This window comes from Taeniopygia guttata, chromosome 2 (genome assembly GCF_048771995.1).
Source record: "Taeniopygia guttata chromosome 2, bTaeGut7.mat, whole genome shotgun sequence".
Lineage (NCBI taxonomy): Eukaryota > Metazoa > Chordata > Aves > Passeriformes > Estrildidae > Taeniopygia > Taeniopygia guttata.
In genome coordinates, this window is record NC_133026.1 from 85,708,894 (window position 1) to 85,730,967 (window position 22,074).

At 39.3% G+C, this 22,074-nt stretch overlaps 2 protein-coding genes and 1 long non-coding RNA gene across 16 annotated transcripts in view; 2 read left to right on the top strand and 1 right to left on the bottom strand.

Moving 5' to 3' along the window:
• The window catches only part of RPRD1A (regulation of nuclear pre-mRNA domain containing 1A), a 43,829-nt gene extending 35,817 nt beyond the window's left edge, over nucleotides 1-8,012 (top strand). Inside the window, exon 7 of the mRNA XM_002186909.7 lies at nucleotides 2,552-8,012. Within this exon, the coding sequence (XP_002186945.1) occupies nucleotides 2,552-2,701 (150 nt within the window). The 3' untranslated portion in view covers nucleotides 2,702-8,012. The remainder of the gene's footprint in view (nucleotides 1-2,551) is intronic.
• A 1,426-nt stretch (nucleotides 8,013-9,438) lies between these two features.
• Nucleotides 9,439-15,310, bottom strand: RMP24 (ribonuclease MRP subunit p24). The gene is made up of 5 exons (XM_030265763.4): nucleotides 15,158-15,310; nucleotides 15,053-15,075; nucleotides 14,146-14,345; nucleotides 10,959-11,167; nucleotides 9,439-10,566 (listed from the first exon to the last, which is right to left on the bottom strand). The coding sequence occupies exons 1-5, from the start codon at nucleotides 15,229-15,231 to the stop codon at nucleotides 10,413-10,415; spliced, it is 660 nt and encodes a 219-aa protein (XP_030121623.4). The 5' UTR covers nucleotides 15,232-15,310; the 3' UTR covers nucleotides 9,439-10,412.
• Nucleotides 15,311-17,345: 2,035 nt separating this feature from the next.
• The window catches only part of LOC115493811 (uncharacterized), a 100,175-nt gene continuing 95,446 nt past the window's right edge, over nucleotides 17,346-22,074 (top strand). For 3 of the 14 annotated variants that reach the window (XR_012054014.1, XR_012054020.1, XR_012054022.1), the window contains exon 1: nucleotides 17,346-18,268. This is a non-coding gene — a long non-coding RNA (uncharacterized lncRNA). The remainder of the gene's footprint in view (nucleotides 18,269-22,074) is intronic. The other 11 variants (XR_012054018.1, XR_012054011.1, XR_012054016.1 and 8 more) reach the window with 7 other exon arrangements.

A 22,074-nucleotide genomic window follows, 5' to 3' on the forward strand; every position in this document is an offset into this window, starting at 1 on the left:
AAATGCAATGTTGTTATGGAAATGATTTATTATCAGCTAAAGGGAACTTTAGGGAGTCAAGGAAATGACAATCTAATATAAGGCACACTTCAGGTTTTGGAGTAAAGTCTAGCAAGAACATAGTGCTGAGTCTGTTGCTAAGTGACTGTGTCTATTTGCCTAGCTTCAGGCTCCAAGCTTGTGAAGGAATACCAATTTGTTGCTTTATATTCTTCATTGATAGAGAATGAACTTGGTCAGGATTCAACTCTTTACAAGAATTAACTGCATGAGGGATTTTGTAGTTAATATATTTTATGATTTTTAGGCCTCTTGAGTGTTTTGATTCTGCTTACAGTTCTGCTCATCCTCTTCTGTACAGCAGTATATCTTTTACAGTGGAGGCAAAATCACCTAGCCTTCTCAAAATCTTTGTTTCCAAGTGAGCAATCTCCAGGCATCCTGCTTCTGAAAATAGGGATTCTAGTTAACTAGTATTCTATATAGCACCAAAATGGTTGTTTTATTAAACAATAAAATCTGAATCTGGTCTTGTCCTCTGGCATTAAAATCTATTCCCTAAAATAATAGTCAGGAGTCTTTGCATCCTGGACTAAAATGCATAGTGAGAATGCCTGTGATTGGCCTTTTGCATGCTGGCAAAAGACTACACTTCTTGCACAGTCTGCTCAGTGAGACCTCTGGATGCTGCTGTAAAATGAAACAGTGAAGTATTTGTGGCCTTTGAGCATTAGTGTAGGGGTACAATGTCAGGATACAGACCTTAATTTCCACAGCCGTGTCCTGAAGTCGCTTACACTGAAGAGAACATTATGGACAAGTGTGAGCAAGCGATGGTTTTTACAGGACCAAGGGACTCAGAGTTGTAAGACTTCTTTGGCAACCTGTATCCTAAAATAAATGCTGCTTTACCCTGTGTACTGTTACCAAGTGTTTACAGTTCCACTGCCTGGGCATCTGTAGTATATTCACTGTGTTTAGTATCTCATAAGAATCCGCATGTAATATTTGATTTTGAAATATAAATGATACCAAGGAATGATGATCCTCATTCAGGGACACTTTTTCTTTCTGTGTAAAGATTTGATAATTTTTTTTTAGCTACCCATTACTATTCTCATTAAGAATTTAAGGTATCTCATGGTTGTCTTATTGTCCTTAGGAGGAAGGTCATGTAGTTGCAAGCTTTTAAAATTTGTGTTGGACCTTGTCCAATAGTCTTGGTCATGTCCCAGTTATCTAACATTCTTTACTACATTTTTCTATTGTATTGGGTTTTTTTTATGATAAGGTCTTTTCATTGTTCTTCCTTATTACTCCATGTTATTAACAATATAGTAACATATTTAAAATTATGTTTAGAGCTTGGAAAGAAACAGCAGGATTGTTACCTTTTATGGACATTTGCGCAGTGTTTTCGTACTTCTGGAACTATCAAGTGTTTGTATTTGTTACTGTTGCAGGATCATGTAGATTTTTCCTCCACTGTTATTTAGAAGTGTCATGAGATCTTGGTTATCCCTGGGCTGATCATCCAAGTTGTAGATTACCTATGTGTTGTTACTTCTAGCCATTCTCAGGCTGCAGCAAAACCTGCAGCCACACTAGAAAACATCTCCATTTGATGTGTGTGAGTTGTGGTATTTTTTTCATGAAGTATTTTGTCTGCTAGTGCTTAGTTTCTTCTGCTTTCCACAGTTTCCAAGTATTTGAAATTTGAATATTCCTGTGAATTATACATTAATCTTTTTATATTCTGGAATAACTGTTTTAATTTTATAAAAGCTGGTATTCTTCTCCATTATGCCTCGTGTTCCTAAGAGGTGACCACTGACTGTATTCTAGTGCACTGATTTACAATGTTAAATTTTATTTATATAATGTTTCAAGTGAAAAAGGCCTCATAATCATTATATCAATTGTGAGTGGTTTGACCTGTATTCCAACACAATATGAAATCCTAAATTCCCAATTCAAAAAGTTTCTGAAAACCCAGGGTTAAATCCATAAATGTACTGAGGAAATAAGTTTTTATTGTAAAAGTTAATACAAAATACTTGCCTCTGATCAGCTCGGTGGAATCTGTTAGGCCTAGTTAGGGGGTGTTTGGTTGTTTTTTTTATTATTTCAGCAGTATGAGATGAAAGTAACTTCTTTAACATCAGTAAGTTTATCCTTCCTGCCTCTGTTATTGATAATAGAGTATGTGTAACAACTACTTAATTAAGTTTTAAGAATAATCCCATTCTCCTAGTTACATGGAGAAAAGCCTGTGGTTGAGTTAGCTGTGATTGTCTTTCTTATTTAGCATTTATATTCTTAGAATTCAAGGCAAAATAATCCTGTGGTTATGCTTTTGAAGTCCATTGCTGGGAAAATGCTGGAGCTGATACATCTGCCTCCTAAATACCCAAATCTCTGGGTTCTCACTTGTTAAAGGCTGTTTACCTAACTTGCAGAAGGAATACTTAGTTTGGAAAATGTCAGGTGCAGTAAGTAGAAGGGATGGTAATAGCAATAAAACCTCATATTGAATTCTTCTGCATTACAGGAGTACAAACGCAAGTTAGCCAGAGTGTCCCAAGTGCGGAAAGAACTCAGGTCACGCATCCAGAACCTGCCTGATCTCTCTCGACTTCCCAACGTCACGGGCAGCCACGTACACCTACCGTTTGCAGGAGACATCTACAGCGATGATTGATTACCAAACATCCCCCCCACAACCTCTGCTTTTCTGTGAAATGAGGAGTAGGCCAGACCGATCGGTACTCTTGTAGTATTATTTTTGTATATTGTTGCAGAGTGTCAGTAAAAATACTTTAATAATTTATAAGAAATGGTTTAAAAAGTTGATTTGTTTACTATTTTATTGGTGAGTGAACATAAGGGTACATTTATAAAAGTGACATCTCTGTCTGTTACATGGAAGAATGAATAATTATCTTTTGTAAAGATTTTAGTTGGGTGCCCTGTAAAAAAACATGCTAAGATTTTTCTTATGTACCCTGTATTTAATGTAGATCAATATATAATCAAAACCTAATTCTAACTTGAGACATTTCCGTTGCTAGTGGGAGAGTGAAATGTGGAAATCACAGGCTTATGTTTGCAAGAAGGAAGACGCAATTTAATGGAAAGTTAAAAGTGATCTTACTGTCCATTACATTTAGATTACCCACTCCCAAAACAATGTGGGTTTTTTGGAAGTAAATGCTAACAAACAATTTTCTATTGGAAAATATTAATCATGTTACACTGAGCAGATCTTCAAACTACTCAAAATACTACAATATTTTTGTATCATTTAGAAGTCAGCATGTAGAAACTATAAAATTGACCAGTTTAATTATGTTTTGAAATAGTAGCTTTTTACAGCTGCTTAGTTTCTCAATCGAGGGACCATTCATTTGCAATTTAATCCCTTTCTGGAACATCTGCTTCCATCTAAAAAGGTTAATCCCAGAAATGTGAAGCCATTTTACAGTTTTAATTAAATTGAAAGGTCATTCTCTAAACTATCTCAGTTGCTAAGTGCCCATTATTAAAATTTGACAATGTACCAGCCGTACATGCAACAAAATGGTGATACAGCTGTACTGTGCATCCTCTTCCACTGAGAAACCCTGGAGTCCAGCATGGGCTACCACCTCCCCACCTTCACCTGCTCCAGCAAATATTTCTAAATCTTTATTGTCTTTTTCTCACACAACAGGAGGAGACTGTTCAGGCCTGTGTATAACTCAAACAGCAGAAAACTATTGCCCAGTTAAAAAACTCTGTTGCATGGCATAAATGTGGTGTTTTTCTGGGAACTGCTGAATGTTAAGACGTTGATGGGGGTTCCACGGACGGATTTGGGTGAATATAGGTGAGAGATCTCTGTTGGTTGCTCTTGGAGGATAAGGTTTATTCGGGATGCAGGGAGGCCCTGCCTCGAGCTGCTAGACACAGCACGTGGCTGGGCCTGAGGTGATGGGGAGGGGAGAAACAAAAGGAAGAGCAGGGACTCCTGGAGGAAGTTCCAGGAGGAGAGGGGAAGATCCAAGAGAGCGTCTGGCCCCCCGGAGACCCTTTATCAGGGCGCTCCAAGGTGGGCTGGAACAGGACCTGGGCCAATGGGGTCACAGGCACCTGATGGTTCAGGGGAGGGTTACAGGTGTGGGGTGAACCATACATTCTGGGGGGTGAGATGGAACAGTCCATTTGAGCTTTGGATCCCTCTGTAGGTACGGTTATTGTCCAGCCAGTAGGGGGCGTTATATTCGTCCTGGCTGTACTATTGTGGTTCTTAATCATACTTATCTATCCTTCCCAACAATTCTGGATTTCTGAAGAATCCTTGTTTCCATACTAGACATCAGCTTTTAGGTTCGCTTAAAGATACAGATAGGCATTTAGCACATTGCCAGAAAGTTACAGCTTTTCAATCTATTGGAATGAGCCATGTAATCATTGAGTGATTTAAAAAATGCCTGCCTGTACCTTTGGCATTTCAATGACCTAAAAAACCTGGGCTGCAATTGTTTTGAGTTGGATATATCACAGGATCGTTTTATGATTGCATTTTGTTTATGGTTTTGCACTTGTCAGGCATTGTTTTGTACCAGTTAAGTTCACAGTTTACAAGTTTAATACACCTCACATGAAAGCAAATTTTTTTACAAAAAGCTGTTCTTTCTTTTCAAAACCCACAACAATACAAAACAGTCTTGGAGTGAAATTGTTCAAGGTAGTTATCTGTCACTTGTTACTGGCTTCTACAGGGCTAATCACTAGAATACCTACAGGATGTGAATGGAGAATAACCACTCTCTTTAAAATAGATACACTTGGGCATAAGTAACTCAGTCCAGTTACCTTTTCTCGTGGAAGCTGCCATGAATTAGACTCAGTTAAGTAGGGAAAAAGCCTGAAAAGATAGAAATGCAAGCTGTTGACATAATAGTCTATAGCATGCAATGTAGAATAACAATTTCCTAAAAAATTCTGACAGATAAATAGGAGTGTGCAAAATAGTTATCAGAGCTCACTACAGGTCCAAAAATTTTAAAGTGTTGAGCGGCAATTTTCCATTCCATAGGAAAAAAAAGCTGACTATATTGAATCCAGAGGATTTAGTTTATTTAGTTTAAGTGTAATATACAAAATTAAATAACACTTACTGACATCTTTTCAGTGTAGATTCTTGATAAGAAAATGTTCTGATACAATTTTAATGTTTTAAATAGTTCTGTTCTCGTATGTTAAACTCATCACATAAATTCTCACATGTATGTGCATTGTAGTTGCAGTTAAAGGTCAGTTTTACTAAAGAATAGCACCAAATTTGTGGTAAATATTTGTTGCTGTGGAGGTAGGATGGGAACAAAGAGACTAATTTAGAAGGTTAGATGAAGTTAACTCAACTGATTTATTTTAAATACATTTCTCTTTTTGTAGAGAGCATCATGTAGACTCATTTCATTGGTCTTAAAGTAAAAACATCTTACACCATTGGTGCTCAGTGAATGATGCACAGTGGCAGAACATGCCTATAAACAATGTGAACAAGAAAGATAGAGAATTATTTCCATTCCTTTCCAGCTCTTTCCCAGGCCCAGCCTGGTTGGAAAAGCTCTTTTTTCCTCTCTGACTGAACTGAGATTATCCATAAATATTAAACCAGCTTAATCTATTAGGAATTCTAAAACAAATCATAAAACAAGAGGCATAAATAGTGAGTTCATGGTTGAATTCCATACATAGAAATCTTAATTTGTTCCCAGAGGTGATCGATCATAAGTGCAGTGACAAGGCTTATTAGACTGTGCTGTAAAATCTATGTTGGATACTCAGAATCATAGGGAATTAAGCTTAAGCAATCTTTTGCTGCCTGAATTGAAATTAGTTATAATAATAAAGTTGACTGCTGAGTTTTCTTGATCTCTCAACAGTTTTAAAAAAAAGCATGACACTTACTTCACTGGATTTGTTTTTCCTATTCATAACTCCTAGTGGTAACATTGCTTATGTACAGGTAATGTAGAACTGATAACGAGTGAGGAAAAAACCTCAACTTTTTCTTGATGTATATACGTTTTAATTTTGAGAGAGTGTTATTTTCGGGGTATATTTTTCTTCATTTTACTGTGAAATTGTTTACTTCAAGGAGTTTTTCATTGCTGGAGTTTTGGAAATGATCCCTCAATATTTGTTTGGAAAAGAGGACTTGTGAAAGGCAACAGTCACTCTTAGAGCAAGTGTCATATATTAATGGCTGAATGGTACGCTGGGTTTTTTTTTTATTTATATGGGAAAGATGTCGGGTTTCAAGTAGTTAGGAGATTTATACTGTAACTGTAATAGTATAGCAGGAGATAGCATGGTACAGTACAGATGCAGCCCTGTAGTGTCAAAAAATACCTCCAAATTCTCAGGTTCCAAAGCTTAATGTACATACTTCTGACATCTCAGGAAGAAAAGAGGCTGGGTGGGGAAGGGTGGGGTGCCGAGGAGACAGAAGGGAGAACATGCCTGGGTGGAAAGGTAAAGCAAACCACATGTCAGCTTCCATCGAAACAAATAACTGTGAGATTGGGCAGCACAATGTTTTACCTGTAGGTGGGATTGTACCACAGAACTGCTTTGGGGTGTTGCCATCCTGGGAAAGAAAATGTGTGGGCATAGCCTGCTTACCTCTTCTAATGTGGTCTGGCTCTAGGCAATACAGAATGCCTGCCCTACAAAAGGCACAATTATAAAATATCTGAATATTTTTCATCTAATAATAAAGGCATAATAATTAGAGTATTTGCTTCACTATATTGCACTTTTATTAAGCATTTTCTGAAAAAAAAGCAAAGAGATTCCTGCAGCACTTTGCCATATGAGAATGCTTACCTTGGAGGTCACTGGGACTGCTTGTATGTATATTCTAGTGTCTGCAGACTCAAACTGTGTTTTTTGCAGAATTTTTTGAGATGCCAGGAATACTACCCCACTTTTGTGGTTTTAAAAATAAATGTGAAGTCCTTAGTTACAAAAATTGTCATTCTTAGAAATTATGTTTCATGACTTCTTTTGGAAATTAGACTACAGCCTGCAATAATATTAGCTTGTCTAACTCACTCTGTTAATGTTTGTATTAGTATATTAAAGCACCTCTGTTAATCCCTAGCAACACAGTCCAAACCACATGCTTATTGTGTATTTTATCTGAGTAGTCTTCTGAGTGTCAAATTGAGAGCTTTCATTATGATGAAATTACATTCCTGTTTACCTGAAGCTTAAGAAAAACCATTGTGTTAGAACTTGCACAGACTAGTTCTGCTTTCTCAAGTCAGTAGTGACTCAGTCTGGTACTTCGATGATGACCCTAAACACATATGTAGGATGTAGTAACCAGCGGTGCAGATGACCATGGACGATGTGGAAATCATACATAGGCTTGGTTGGCTCTCTGCAGAAGAGCCTTTTGAAACATAAGGAAATAGATCTGTGGGTGTGGGGTTTTTTCAGTGGGAAAATTAGTGAAAACCAGCACATCTAAAATTTGATGGTTATATTTACGAATATTTAGGCCAGTTCTGCTCATTACATTTAATCACAGCGATTATTCCTGCAAGTAAAGAAAGCAGACTCAAACATAGTGTCTGAAGTGGAATTTTTTTCTAATGAATGACCAATTTTGTCTCGGCTCCTATTTCAGTGTGTCATTTATCTTGATTAAATAGTAAATCTCTTCCATCGTGTTATTTAGGAATCTAATTCTGACTTCATATCTACAATAGTTGAAGTATCCTACCAAGCATGATGTTTTTGTGGGAATTTGCAAAAGTTCAATAGCACTCATTACTTGTTTGCAACAGAAATAGACTTATTTGTTAAAAGCTGACAAGAAAAGTTTGAAATGTAAAGACTTTTCATTATTGTGCTTTTCTGACAGAACCTGTAATCCTTGTGTAATTTATGTCCTCAGAATAACACCTATATGTACGCTCTTTCATATTTAATAAAACATTGTTGTAAAAACATCTTTGAAAATTACTGTTCCCTGCTTGCCTTCTCAGTCTCATGGTGGGAAACGGCTTTAATGTCAGCTGCTCCCTATACTTAGGAGTCAGCCAAGATCTCCTCTCAGTGATGATGCTGAGTAAATGCTTGATACTAATTTTGAGGTTTATTACTCCCTGTATTTTGTGTGACAGTTTCTGGTGAGAAGGCAGTGCATTAAAGGGTCTGATGTTCTACCTCTAGAACTGTAAATTTAGTTGAGCTGGTTATTCTAAGACACACTTTTGTAACATTTTCAGTGCGGTACAACACAAGTACTGCCAGTGATACACATAACATTGCCCAGTAGGATTTGTGTGAGCTGGGAAATAACTCTCACCGAATCAAAGGCCTTTTTGCAGGACTGTATGCTTAATGGAGACCGTATTGCTCTTGCTGTGCAAAGTCTGCCTGCAGTTCTGCCCTCTCTGAAATCATTGAAGGCATTTCCTCTCTTGAGCTGTTCTTCCAGCTCTTCAAACACAAGTCAGTAATGTGGCCTGGCAGTGGTTTGGAGGGAAGCTCAGCAAGTCTCTCACAGCCAACAGCTTTCAGTGTTCCATCAAGTACAGGAAGGTAACGTGTCCTGAAGGGAAGAGTGCATGACATGCATGTATGTGTGTGTAGTATATGTCTGCATGGAAGCCTCTGATGTGTGGGTATGTATGTATATAACTATATATATATATATATATTATGTGCAGAGAGATGTTTATACATATGTGTGTCTGTCTTTCAATATACCAATTCTGTGAAAGTCCAGTTAACAGAAAAAAAACACTCTTAAATGCTTAGGAGTAATATATAAAGCACTGGAGATTATTTCTACCCACCATTTTGAAGCACGCTTGTAAAACAAGAAAAGGCACGTACTGAATGACTTCTTTCCCTGTGTTCCCAGAATAAAGTCTAATAGCTCACAATAACAATTGCTTTTAACAACATACCTAGATGTATCTGACAACTCTGGTAATTCCAAACAAAAAAAGATGTTGTTTGGAGCATGATAAGGCTCTATCTCTGGTAACAAATAGTGTGATGCAAAGGTAATACATTTGGTATGCAGAATGCCTGTAGCTCAGTGCTCACCACCCACAAAACATTTTTGGAAATGCGTAATTTAGACAGGCTCTCCTGTGATCCTGTGGATAGATCACCCATTAGCTTTCTCTGCACACTGATTGTGCTCCCCTCTTCATGTCTTTTATCCCTTCTCTGTAGTTTATCCAAAAAGAATGCACTCTTGAGACTGCAAGATGGTGTGTAAGAAGCACTGTAAACAGGGACAATGGGGAAATATGCTTTGATCTAACAAACACGTTAACATTGGTGCACCTTAAAACACAGCAGATGCCTGTGCTGGTTTCACATTGGCCTCTTGGGAAGCAGAGCAGTACCTGATGTGTGTACTTTTAATAAGAAAATTTATTGCAGAATTTGTATTTTCAAATACTTTCATGCAATGAACATATGACATCAACAAAGTGAAGTATTTTTCCAGAGGACTGGATTGTAAGTACAGCAACATGTCAATTAATGCCAAGTTCTACACTGGAAAAGGCAACACTCCAAGGTTTGTATTTTGATTAAAGAATGGCAGTTCATTTATCCTACACGTACATAAGAGACAATGAGCAATGCATCTTCCAGTTATTGTGCAAGTGTACAGGAGTTACAAAAAGGTTACATGCCAATCTCTGAGACTCTTAAGTACAGTTTACAAAAAACTATTGTCCCCTGTCCTGGACTGCTTCCCAGTCCACCAAGTTATTTGCTGGTTCTGTTTCTTAAGCAGTGTTCACTGAGTCCAAAGGCACTTAAAGTAAATTATTCATTAAACTAGCAAAAGGAAAGGAAAATACAGATGTTTAAACCTAAGGAAGTTAAAAGCATTTACTAGTTGGCTCTATTTTTCAGGTGTGGGGGGAGGGGAAATGTGAAGCACCATGTGCAGAACTATCACTGCAGACTGTATGCAGAACAGGCTATAACCTCTATAATCTCAGTCCTAAACAGTGACGTTATACTTTGCTCTGTGCCAAACATAAATTGAAAATCTTTAATCTTGACAATTAAATTGTCCTGGTGGGGCAATCATCAGCTTCCTCAAAGGATAAATCCTGGCTTTTAATTCTTGGGTCATCAGAAACTGCAAAACATGTTCAAGATCCCCAAGCATATTAAACTGACTATCTTCTCATCTCTATATCTGGGAGACCATTACTTCCCTTAGAAACAGACCTTCCTTCTAAAAAGCATGGTCTATGCTTCCACAAGGTACAGGATGTTAGCTTGAGTTGTAAAGCAATCACTTTGTTGATTTACTAAAACTGGAGCAATATTTATTGCTGTAATCTTTATTACTTTGAAATAATGTATAACTAAAGTAGAGTCAAGAAGGTTTTGAAATCTGCCTTCTGGCTTTTCTCTTTTTCTTCTAGGTCAAGCATCCGTTTTAGTTTAGAAAAGTGAAATTTGGAGTTTCGAGGAGTCTTGGAAGCAGAGTTGGTTGTTGCGTGTCCAGATTCACATGTCCTGAAAACAAAAGATTCAAATGTCTTAAAAGGGAGAAATCAGAATTAACATAAAGTAACTGTGAAAGCACACATGAAAAATATCCAAGAGAAACAGTGTATTTCTATGTGCAAGTGGGAAGTCAGAAGTGTTACTTTGTCATGCAAATTTTAGGACAGACATTTTGCACTAAAGGCACACATGTAACTGGGCATTCTTTGCACACAGTGGCTTTTCATGAAAATCTCTGATTTTAAAGGCTGGAAAGTTAAAATTGATCTCCTTAACTGTACCAACAGAGAAATACACTAAGTTATCAATTTAAACTTTATTAAATAACTGATCTAAAATCAACAAGATTTAATACACTCTACTTGGCAAAGGGCTGCTTTAAATAGGAAAGAAACAAGTACCTGGAAAGTGATGAGGGAGTGTTCCCTTTAGATCCCAACCAACTGCAGCTTACAGGTGTCATTTTCTTTGCAGACTGAATTTTTACATCTGGTGTCTTCAGGCTAGATTTGATACCTGGAGTGCCACAATTTTGTGTTTTGGCTGCCAGAAAATCCCTGCTTTTACCATAGTATCTTGTTGTTTTGTTGCAAGATTTGCAAGTAACCAGCTATGGAGAGAAGAAAGGAAATATCAAGTTGTCTTTCAGTCCTTCCACCTTTATGTTATAAAGCCATTAGAAGAATTATCCAAACTGTTCTCCATTTAATTAAGTATTTGCTTAAATGAAACATGAGATACTAAAAAGTAACATATGTTTATAACTTTGTAACTCGTGTTTTAATTCAGGCTTCTTAAGCCAATCACGTCCTTCAGGTTTATCTAGAAATTACTCCAATTCCCTACAAACTAGTTTCAGAAGACCCATACTGCTGAATGTAATATTGTACAGTGAAATACAGAGAATCCTGTCAAGACATGAAACAGCTCCTCAACTGGGCAAATCATATTTTGAGTGTACCAGATACACTGAGTATACTGGAGTATTCCTATTCATTAGGAATTTGGCTAAAAAATGTGACATTCTTTGTCATCTAAAATCACTGGCATATTGTACCCCTGATGAAGTTATATTGCACACTTTTCAGGGAATCCTGGAATAAAATATTTAAACTACCGAACTCTCAAACCCAGTCATCCGTCTTACTAAAAACAGCAAGTCTCAGTGAACCAAGGTGAGGCTTTGTATTAGGGCAAAAGTACTTATTACAATAAGGAGGATGTTCTAAACAAAGGGCATTTTCTCTTCTCTCTGTGTACCTCTAGGCTGCAGGGAACTTCAGCAGCACACCAAGCTGAGAGGTGCATCAGAACTGATCACATCACCCAGTCAGAGACTGTCAGGCATCCCTGATATCCCTTACTGCCATGGCAACTACTCATACTAAGAGATATGAAAGTAATACAGCCAGACAGCTTTCTGAGGCACCAATTAGACTGACAGAAAAACAGTTTCGTGACGCTTCTGGTTAAAAATAACATACTCAAAAGACTGTCACAAAATGTCTAAGCAGTTTTGAAAACATCTACACCAAATCATTCTTCATTTCAAAGTGTGTAAATTCAGATAGTTTATTAAAAATCACCTTTAGAGATGCTGAAATGAAACATTTTTAGTTAAGTGTTTTGACTTCCTCTAGACATTATATTTTGTCAGCTTAATGAACTAAAAAAAAGAAGTAGCATTAACTATTTTAGTGCTCAGGAACTGATGTATTTTTAGTTCTTATAAATGAAATCAGGGTGGGAAACAAACTCAGCATTTCATGGTGACTTAGCACTGCATGGAATATAAATGGAGGTGACCATTTTACAATGCAGGAATTACTGAATTAATCATAGCACTTCACAGCTAATTTCCATTCCCTGAAATGGATCAGCAGTCAACTCCAAAAATTTTTACAGCCCTGAAACAGTCCCTATGTTATATAGCTTCTCATGGCAGAAGCAATCTAAAATCAAGTTCTACTTGCTAAGAAAGTTCTCAGAGGTTCAACTTGCCACATTATTGCTCACATTAATTCTCAGCTGCACTGGAATTTTCATTTGCACAAGTCTCAGGTATTAGATTACAGGGATCTACATTGCTAATTTTGAAAGCTGCCAGTTGCTGACAGCATTTTTAAAGACTTAAGACAAGAAACACTTAAATCATAATCCACAGGACAAATTCAAACTGAACAAACCACAAGTACAGCAAACTGTAATTACATACCAAGATTAAAATATTACTCAGAGTTTAAACTGGACCTACTTAAACTGAATTTTAAACTACTCATATGAATGCACAGTGTGTCTCTAACAAACACTCTACAGCTACACAGTAAGTCTAAGAGCCCATCATTATTTCATAGGACACTGCTCTGTTCATCAGTTGCTTAAAGGGACAGTTTTTAATGTATCCTCAACATTCATGACACCAGAAAAATAAAGCAAAGATAGCAGTTTGGAGAATCACAGAACATCTTGATTTGGAAGGGCCCACATGCATCATCAAATTTCAGCTCCTGGCTGAGCACAGGACATGCCAAGAATCACAGCATGTGCCTGGGTCTTGTCCCAATGCTTCTTAAACTCCTGTCAGCCTTGGTGCTGTGACCCCTTCCCTGGGAAGCCTGTTCCAGTGCCTAACCACCCTCTGGGTGAAGAACCTTTTCAGATGTCCTTTCTGAAGCTCAATTTTGATCTACAATTTGGGGAGAGTGCCTTTATGAAGCATCTAATTTTGCTCTGACAGCCTTGCTCTGACAGCAAAAATCTTGGCTATATATTCCTTGGTTGAAAATTTTTAATGGACTCTTCCAATAATTTTTGGTTTCACAAAATTTACTCCTGTAATCACAAGACTCCTAGCCAAGAAAATTCCAAGTGTGCCAGCAACTGCTGGGCACAATAGAGTGCTGTCTCATTTACTACAACAACCATTCACATAACCTGTTTTTAAAATAGCACATACCTTGGAAACACTAGTTAAATGTTTACTATTGTTCTCTTCCAATAGTAATTAAATGTCACATTCCTGAGTACTTTTAGGAAAAATAACTGAGGCCTCAAGAAAAACATCAATTTGTAGAAATTACTTCTGTAGTTTAGTTTTAAACTAGTTCCTATACACAGTAATAATCAGACAAATGTAAAAAAAATTATTAATACAGATGGTAATGATAATCTGATGTAGCCATGAGAGGCTAGTGAAATATATGAAGTAAAGCTTATGTTAAAACATATTTGCTCAACAAGTGATAAACTGAAACAGAGGCAGTAAATGAGATGTTTGTGTAGCTTCTCTAGCATGTGGAGTCACACTGTATTTTTTTGAGAGAAAAACTTACTGGTCTTGTCACTGTGTTTAAATCTACCTTCCTACTGTGGAAGGTAGATTTTAAAAATGTTGTTTATGTATAGAAGTTATTCCAAAATGAAAGGAAAAGTCTTACGCTCGTGAAAAAGAAATGTGTGGGCACCTCTTCAAAGAGAAAGGCTTCTGTCTCTTCTTTTTTTTTTTTTTTTTTTTTTTTGCTACTGAAATAGGGACATGAAATTTAAGGAAATATCATGTACATGTCTGTTCCAAATAACTGTCCTTACCAGAATGCTTCTTGACTCCCTGTACTTTCTCAAAAGCTTTGTCTGTTTCATGTTAAGTTTATAATTCTTTGCCTCTCGTTTAAGAACCTTCTCTATCTGCGGAGTCACTCTCATCTTTGGTTTGAGGCGCACCCGGTAGCTATCAGGAACCAGAAACTGGAAGCAGTAAGGACATATCCTTCCTAATCCACGTTCATTACCTACGGATAAATAAAGGCAAAAGGATGAAATAACTATGTTTTATCAGCAAACTTTTAAATGGTGTGTTTCAATTTTAACATTACCTAGGTATATGTTTTTGTGCTTAAGATAACACTAGAACACAAAAGGAAGCTGAGCACCAGAATGTACTCAGCTGAGTACAATTCCGACTAAATTAATGCATGGCGCAAATTTACATGATCTGTAACTGTAGATTTTCCTGAAAAAAATGCAATTCCTTCCTAAAAATCTTTAGCAAACAAGGCTCACAATTCTGCAAAGAGCTCCATGTAGGCACAGTCTTCTACCAGATTAGGGACACCAAAGTCTCGGAAAGCTCTTTGCCCATTTTAAGTGTGAGAAGTTGACACGACCTCAGGCTAGAATGAAGAAACGCTTTGAGATAAATTTCAGAGCCAACAAGAGGCTCGCTCCTGGCATCTGCCTCATTATCTCCTGCTGCCGGAGCTGGACTCGGGCTCCTCTCCCTAAGCCCCCAGGGGACACCCGGCCCTGCTTCCCGGCGAGCTCGCCACGGCTGCCGGCAGCCCCCAGGGCCAGGGGGAAGGCAGAGAAAGGGCGAGCCGGCATTCACTCCCACGCTCCCGTCCTTCCGCAGCCTCCGCGCCGCTCTCCCTCGGCGGGAGCTCCGAGCCGCCCTCCTCCGGCCCGGCTCCACCGCCCGTGCCCGGGGCCCCTCACTCGCCTCGGGAGCTGCGGAGCATCCACCTGCGCGGGAGAGAGGGAAAGCGTCAGGGCCATCCCGCCGGGCTCCCGCCCCGCCCGTCCCCTCCCCGCCGCGGTTCCTTACAGCAGGAATCGCGCCTGTCCCGGGCAGGCCCCGGCCAGCTGCTCCGCCGCCGCCAGCAGCCGCCGCCGCCCCATGGCGCCGAGCGCCCGCCCGCCGGAAAGGACGGGAAAGGAAGGAGGGAGGGAAGGGGAAGGCGGGGATGTGCAGCGCTGGGCCGAGCCCGGCGGCAGCGCGGCCGCAGCAGCACGTACCGGGCCCGGGCCGGACAGCGCGGCAGGAGCGGCCGGAGCCGAGCCCGCAGCGCCACTCCCCACCCGGCTCGTGTCCCGAAGGGTGAAAAGGTTTTCCGGGAGGGAAGAAAACTTTTACCTTAGGGAAAGAAACGTGAGGAAGATCTGCTTTACGGTGAGGGCGGCAGAGCGCTTGGGCTGGCTCAGAGAGGTCGTGGGTCTCCTTCTCTGGACTCATGCCAATCCCACCTGGATGCGTTCCTGTGTCACCTGCTCCAGGGAACCCTGCCTTGGCAGTGCGGCTGGAATGGATCATTTCCAGAGGCCCCTTCAAACTGTTACAATTTTGTGATTCTGTGAAAAAAACCAAACCAAACAAAAAAAAAAAAACAAACAAACAAAAAAAAAAACACAAAAAAAAAACCAACAAAAAAAAAACAAACCTCCAAAGCCCTCACCTTTATTTCTCTGTGAGGGCTTGTCAGGTGAAAGAGCTGCAGCAGCAGCTCCAGAAATGCGCCTGATGCTCAGCAGTGCTGAACTTCATCTGTCACGTTCTCTATTGGAGGTGCCTTTTCCTTGAATTTTGCCGACTGCAGACTTTGCTTTAGCACTCTGCAAATGTGCTCCCATTAAAAACAAACAAACAAACAAACAAAAAACCCCCCAAAAAGACCCCAAAAAATAACTAAACTAAAAAAAAACCCTACCAAAACCACAAAAAAACCCAAAAAACCAAAAAAACCCAAAACAAACCTAAAAACCTCCCCCGCTACCTCCCTAAAAAGCCCTAAAACCAAACCCCAAACCCTCAGCTTTTCACCATTTGAGATGTGCTTTATTAATTCCCCTGGCCCTGTTCATTTGCTAGACGTTTTTATCCTTTGTTCTGTTGGTAATGGTGTTCATTTAGGAGAGGTATTCAGCTGAGCAGGCTTCGATATTCTATCAAGGAATTTGAATTAAATATAATTATTTCTTATTTTCTGACATGGAGTAGCCAAGCACTTTAAAAATAGAAAAGCAAAGAGAAAAAGGAATTTCAAGGTTTCCTTTAATACAGCTTTACTTGCACAGTCAATAAATCTGGACTTGTTAATTAAATGTTCGTAATAGGTACAATTAGGGCCTCTGCTGACTCTATTTTTTTAAATGAAACTAATTTTTTCAATTAACCTTTCAATGTTACATTTTTGTTGCCTTGTTGCTGGCTTTTTTGATCCTAATTTTTGAGTGAAATCCTACCTTTTCTGAGTGGAAGAACAAAGACTTCATGTAATATCCATTCAAAACATAATCAGTGTCCATCAGTCAACAGATCTTTTGGCAAATGAAATAATCCCATTTTTTAATATTGGAGGGGGGAAATGAAAGTACTTTTTGAACATAAGTAAGCAAAAATAATTCCAACACTTTTTTGAGGGGTGAGTCTGTCTATAATTTTTCAAGCATGTTTGTTCCCTAGGGAAGTTGGTTGTGGAGGAAGAATGGTGAGGTAAGATAGTGCTTTCCCAGCTTCTGCCTAGATAAAGGGAAATGTGCTAGGGATTTCTTCTTTTGCCTGGAGCTGGGACCTGACTTCTCCCTGTCCCTGGAGTGGTGCAGGTGGGCCAGAGCATCTGCACCAGCACCATGGATTAATCTTGTCTTGTGAGAACAGGTACTTGAGTGACCTGATTAACCAGCATGTGCTGTACTTATTAAGCAGTGACTAATACAATGAAAAGGATAAATTTATATTTTCCCCCCCTCCACCTTCACTTTTACTCTCTTTATAACACTGCTTTTTTCTCCCTCATTATCTTCCTCAGTATCATTCTGCCTGAAATGCTTATACATTTTTTCTTCTGCTGCTCCTGAGACAACGCAGCAACACTGGACCATTCCTTTTTTTTTTTTTTTTTTTTTTTTTATCCTAGTTTGCTGGATTCTCTTTGCATTATCGATCATCTTTGTCCAAAAAGCAAGTCAAACAGCTGCTCCCAATGCCACACACAGGGTGATGTGCCTTGTCTCAGGTCCTGTCACATGAGGCTTTCCCATATTAGGTGTGGTGCTGAATGTGCTAAACAAACCACTAGAGATAAAGGGGAAATGCCCAAAAACCATGGCCTCAAATTCGTAGCTACTGGCCCCTTCCTGCAGAACTCCCATCAGAAGGCAGTATTTCTGTGCATCCAGTGCTGGTAGGACGAAACCCTTAAAACCAGACAACCCTCAGATCCCCGGCACACTATTTATGGCATCAGTGGGATGAATTCATCCACATTTCAAGGCAGAACGCATTCATCTCTACTTTTTCCTGGCTTTTGTTCACCAAAAAAAAAAACCACCCCACGTTAGCAGAGCCATGTTACAAACTGTTTCCCGGTTCTGTTATTCAGCGTTTTGTAGCTACCACGGCTGGCCAACAGGCTGTAAATCTTGCCTGGTGTTTTGTAACAAAGGCAAAAATAGAATGATTTGTGTTGACTTTTGGTCATCGTGTATCATTATCGATCCGGGGGAGGGCGGCGAGGAGCGCATACCGCGTATCTGTTGCTCGCCACTTCTCCGGGAAGGCGGCGTGAGCCGGCAGTCAGTAGAGGGCAATAGAGAAATACAGTTTGTGATGCCTAAAGGATTTGAAGCCCTGATTATGTGTTTACAGAAAAGAAAAAGAAGAAAAGAAGAGCCAGGAGGATAGGTTGTTCAGTTTACTACCGGAGACCTGACTGTGACAGAGCACCAGGAAAACAAAATGTTCAAAGAGAGTGAAGAAGGCCTTCTGCAGCATCTGCAAGTCTGTCCTTTTCTCTTCAGAGTTACGTGGGATAACTTAGCCAGAACTTATTGATGTCTGCATGTTCAGTGGACTCGGGAATGCATTGGGAGATGCAGAAACGTACTCTTTGGAAGAAACAGGAGAGGAGGCATTTCAAAGATCCTGCAGGTGACAAAGGTGAGCAAACTCACAGCTTCTCTTTCACGTGAGATAATAAATGTTCAGTCAGCTGTATAAAAGTCATGAACACACTGAGTGAGTGATAGAAATTATATGAGAATTTTGCTTTTTCGGGCATGCTTCTGCATGTTTCATTTTCTCACGGAAAAAAGAGAATAGTGATGCTACAAGGATAAGCATTTCCAAGCATATGTTATTTTGGAGGCATCTTAAACCAGTGACCTGTTTTATGTGTCATATTTTGTATTAGAACTGTTTGAAACGTGCTCATCGTTTTACAAGGTTTATGTGCTATAGTTCCTAGACTCTAATTTATAGAGAAATATATAAAAAAGATGTGAGTATTGTTGTTCCTTGTAGAGGGGATTTTTGCTCAGCTTTTAGACATATGTGATTTGGAGGTTTGGGGAAATTTATTAACAGATTTTTGGATGCATAGTGGGAATGCCCTCAGGTTTCTCAAAGGCTTTTTAATCAGAAAGATATTGAGAAGTGATAACTAGGAATATAGTAATAACAAAAGGTGTTAAGCCATAGAAATCAAGGGGTGGCAGAGGCTTGGGAAAGCAGAAAAAACCACAAGGGACTAAGTTAGAAAATAAACATGTGAAACACTTTTCTATTGCCAAGATCTCAGCTGGTGTCACCATAACACTTGGAAAATATCCTTAGGATGCCGGGAACCATTAAAGCAGTACAGATTATCAGAAGCTAAACTTCCACTTCAGCTGCCACCACTACCAGAAGTGACCAAAAAGAAATGTTTGGGAAATGAAAGATGAAGAATCAAAGCAGTGACATTCTGAGGATATCACAGAGCAAATGCAAGGGTATCTAGAGGTCAGTCAGAACCCATTTGAAACAAAGCAGGCTGATAAATAAAATAAATAAATCATATTCTGAAACAAACCATCAGCTTTTAAAAGTTAATTAAAGGACAAGTTATTTGGTGTTCCTCCTGAGCTTGGATTTATTTTGTAAGTGGTATCATAGGTGAGGCTAGTGATTTATCTATGCTTTGAGTGCTAAAACATGTAAAAGATTTGTGTGGTTTTTGTTAGTTTATACATTGTTTAGAACACAGCTTCCTTGCAGTATGTACCCGAGGGAGGTGAAAGATAATGTATACAAAGCATGCCACTACATCCTGTGGGTTGGCAACGTCCATTTGATAGGGAATGGACCCAATGACTATCAGAATCCATCTGATCTTGAAAGCTACAATTTCCAGTTTCCAATTTGTTCTTCCTTTCATTCAATTTTACAGTACTCTACATCTTCTTGTATACTTGTAAATCCATTATCTCAAAAGAAAATAGAAATTAAAGATGGTATTGACAAAAACCTCAGAGAGAAATATTCATGCAGCTTAATAGTGCCAACTCTTCTTTAAAGCAGTCTCTGGTAGAAATTATTAACTCTGTATCTAAGATGTGAAGCTGTAGGGCAGTAAACATCCCTTATAACTGGTACCTATTTTCAGTGAAATTAGCAGGGTTTGCTGTGTGGTGTTATCTCTCTATAAATATAGTCAAAGGGATTTTTGTAGTGGGGAGCCACACAGTTCAGCGGCTGGGGCTGAGGAATGGGAATGAGGAATGGGAGCTACTGCTCCTGGAAGTCCAGACCTTGCTTTGTCCCTGGGTGACTTTGTGGTACATTAGGCTTGTTTATGGTCAGTTGATAAAGTGGACAGCCTGACACTTTGCCCATGTGTAGGGCTGGGCTTTGAGTGGCAGGGTGCAGACAGTACAAGGAGGCCCTCTTTCCATGCAGGTTGTGGGAAAGGCCATCACCACGCTGCAGCGTCCTTCAGTACGCAGACAAACATACTCCTTTGCCAGTTGTGCCTGTAAGTCCTTGTCACCTTGAGTCATAATAAACTGTTCCTTAATTTTCACTCACAGAGCAGTTGTCTAAAAATGTTGAAATCTCAAGCCAAAGCTTCACCTGTGAAAATATGCTACTAATTAATGTGTTAATTGTCATGTAAACCCCTTTGCTTAATGAGATGTGAAATAGCCCCTGCTGTTAGGAATATCAGTGTGCGCAGGAGTTTGTCCCGGGCACTCGGGGTCATTTATTGCTGTGCTGCAGCACAACCCAGGGCTGCTATTTCAGCCTCTTGCCAAAATAGAAACGTTTTACTTTCTGATGAGTCATCTGGCTTTCACTGAGATCTTGCAAGGTTCCCCCACCCTATTCTTCTTTGCTGTGGAGTCCAGGCCCTGCCCTGGAGGCCTTGCTTTCCCAGGAAAAGATGGGGTGGAACCTGCTTCAGCAGCTGTCAGCTCCATTCCTTAATTAACTTGGAGCAGACTGCTAATGAATGATATGGAGTGTTTTCCCTGTCACTGGAGCTGAACATGCAGCATTCCCAGCCTTTTCTGGCCAGCAGTGTGGCAGAGCAGTGCTGGCAACTGAGTCAGAGTTTGCCACACGTTGTGCTAAATGTTCCCTGCATCGAGGCAGAAAGGGAACTAGGTCAACTAAAGGTGGCAACTTTATCTTCCAGGATGGTCCTACTTACAAACAACAGAGAAGAGCTATATGTTTCAAGAAATATTTCCTTGCATTTTTTTACCTTGTGGTGCAAAAGGGAGTAGAGGAAGACTTTATTTTTTCTTTCTTTTTACTTTAAATTATTTCCTTTGCCTTTTAAGTCTGAATGATCCGTTCTAAGGTGGCACTAGTTTGAGCATGAGGCTGGACTAGATGACCTCTAGAGGTTTCCAACCTTACCCTGTAATTTTCAACAATCATGCTGTTATTTTGAATTCCTCCTGACTCCAAATTACCTGGGAGAGGAAAAAAAAAACCTCACCCCTATTTAAAGATAATTTTCTTTCCCCTTAAGTCATTATTTTAATTCATTTGAAAATGCACCAAAGAAAATAAAGCCAGGTACTTCTAATAAATAACAGTGTTACAGAATAGTTTTTTGCAGTTGTTGGTTTCTGAGTTTTGTTGTAAAATACTTTAATTACCATGTTCAGGCTGCTTTGCAGAATTGCTATTAGGCAGAAATGTGGTCAGCTGAAGGATAAACTGTTTGAGGGCTGTACTCCCTGCTGCAGTCGAAAAGTGGCTTTTCACACCTGTTTATAGTATCCTAAGTTGATCTTGTGTTTGAGAAGCTGGTGTCATTACTGATTCTTCCAGTACTATGCCTGGTGACTCAGATGGTAAGAAGGAGTAAAATATTTACTGCTAAAGCATGTGAAATAATATTAGTTTTAAAAATCCATATTGCTTTTTTTTAGTAATCCATTTTAGCTAAATTCATTCCAAATTAAACTGTTGCCCAGCTGACATTCTTAATTCATCACCCTGGCTGAAACCAACATCTTCAAAGCCATTTACAACAGCTAAACAAACATGTCTTTCATTAGCTTCGATTATAATGCCTGATGAAGTGCACAGAGGACCTGAATCTTTAGAGACGACAGTGATGGATATGATTTAGACACAGGAGAGGTAACAGAATCAGGCTGATGCTTAGAGTGAGTTTCACATTCAAATATAAGTGGGTAGTGCAGTGCTTCATATCTACTTCAAAACTGCTGCTGCTGAGGCACAACATTTTGTAACTGCACTAGAAAGTGAGCACTTGGGTTTTCATTGCTGGTAATGGGGTCTTGTCCCCAAAACCTACTCCTCTTTTATAGGATAAACTGGATGTAACTACCTCCTAAGTGTGAAGCAGCTACAGTAAAGAGGAAAAACTCCACGTGACATCAATTTAATTAGAATGCAGTATCATTGCCTTGATTAGTGATGGAAAACAGGAAACTTCTTCAGTG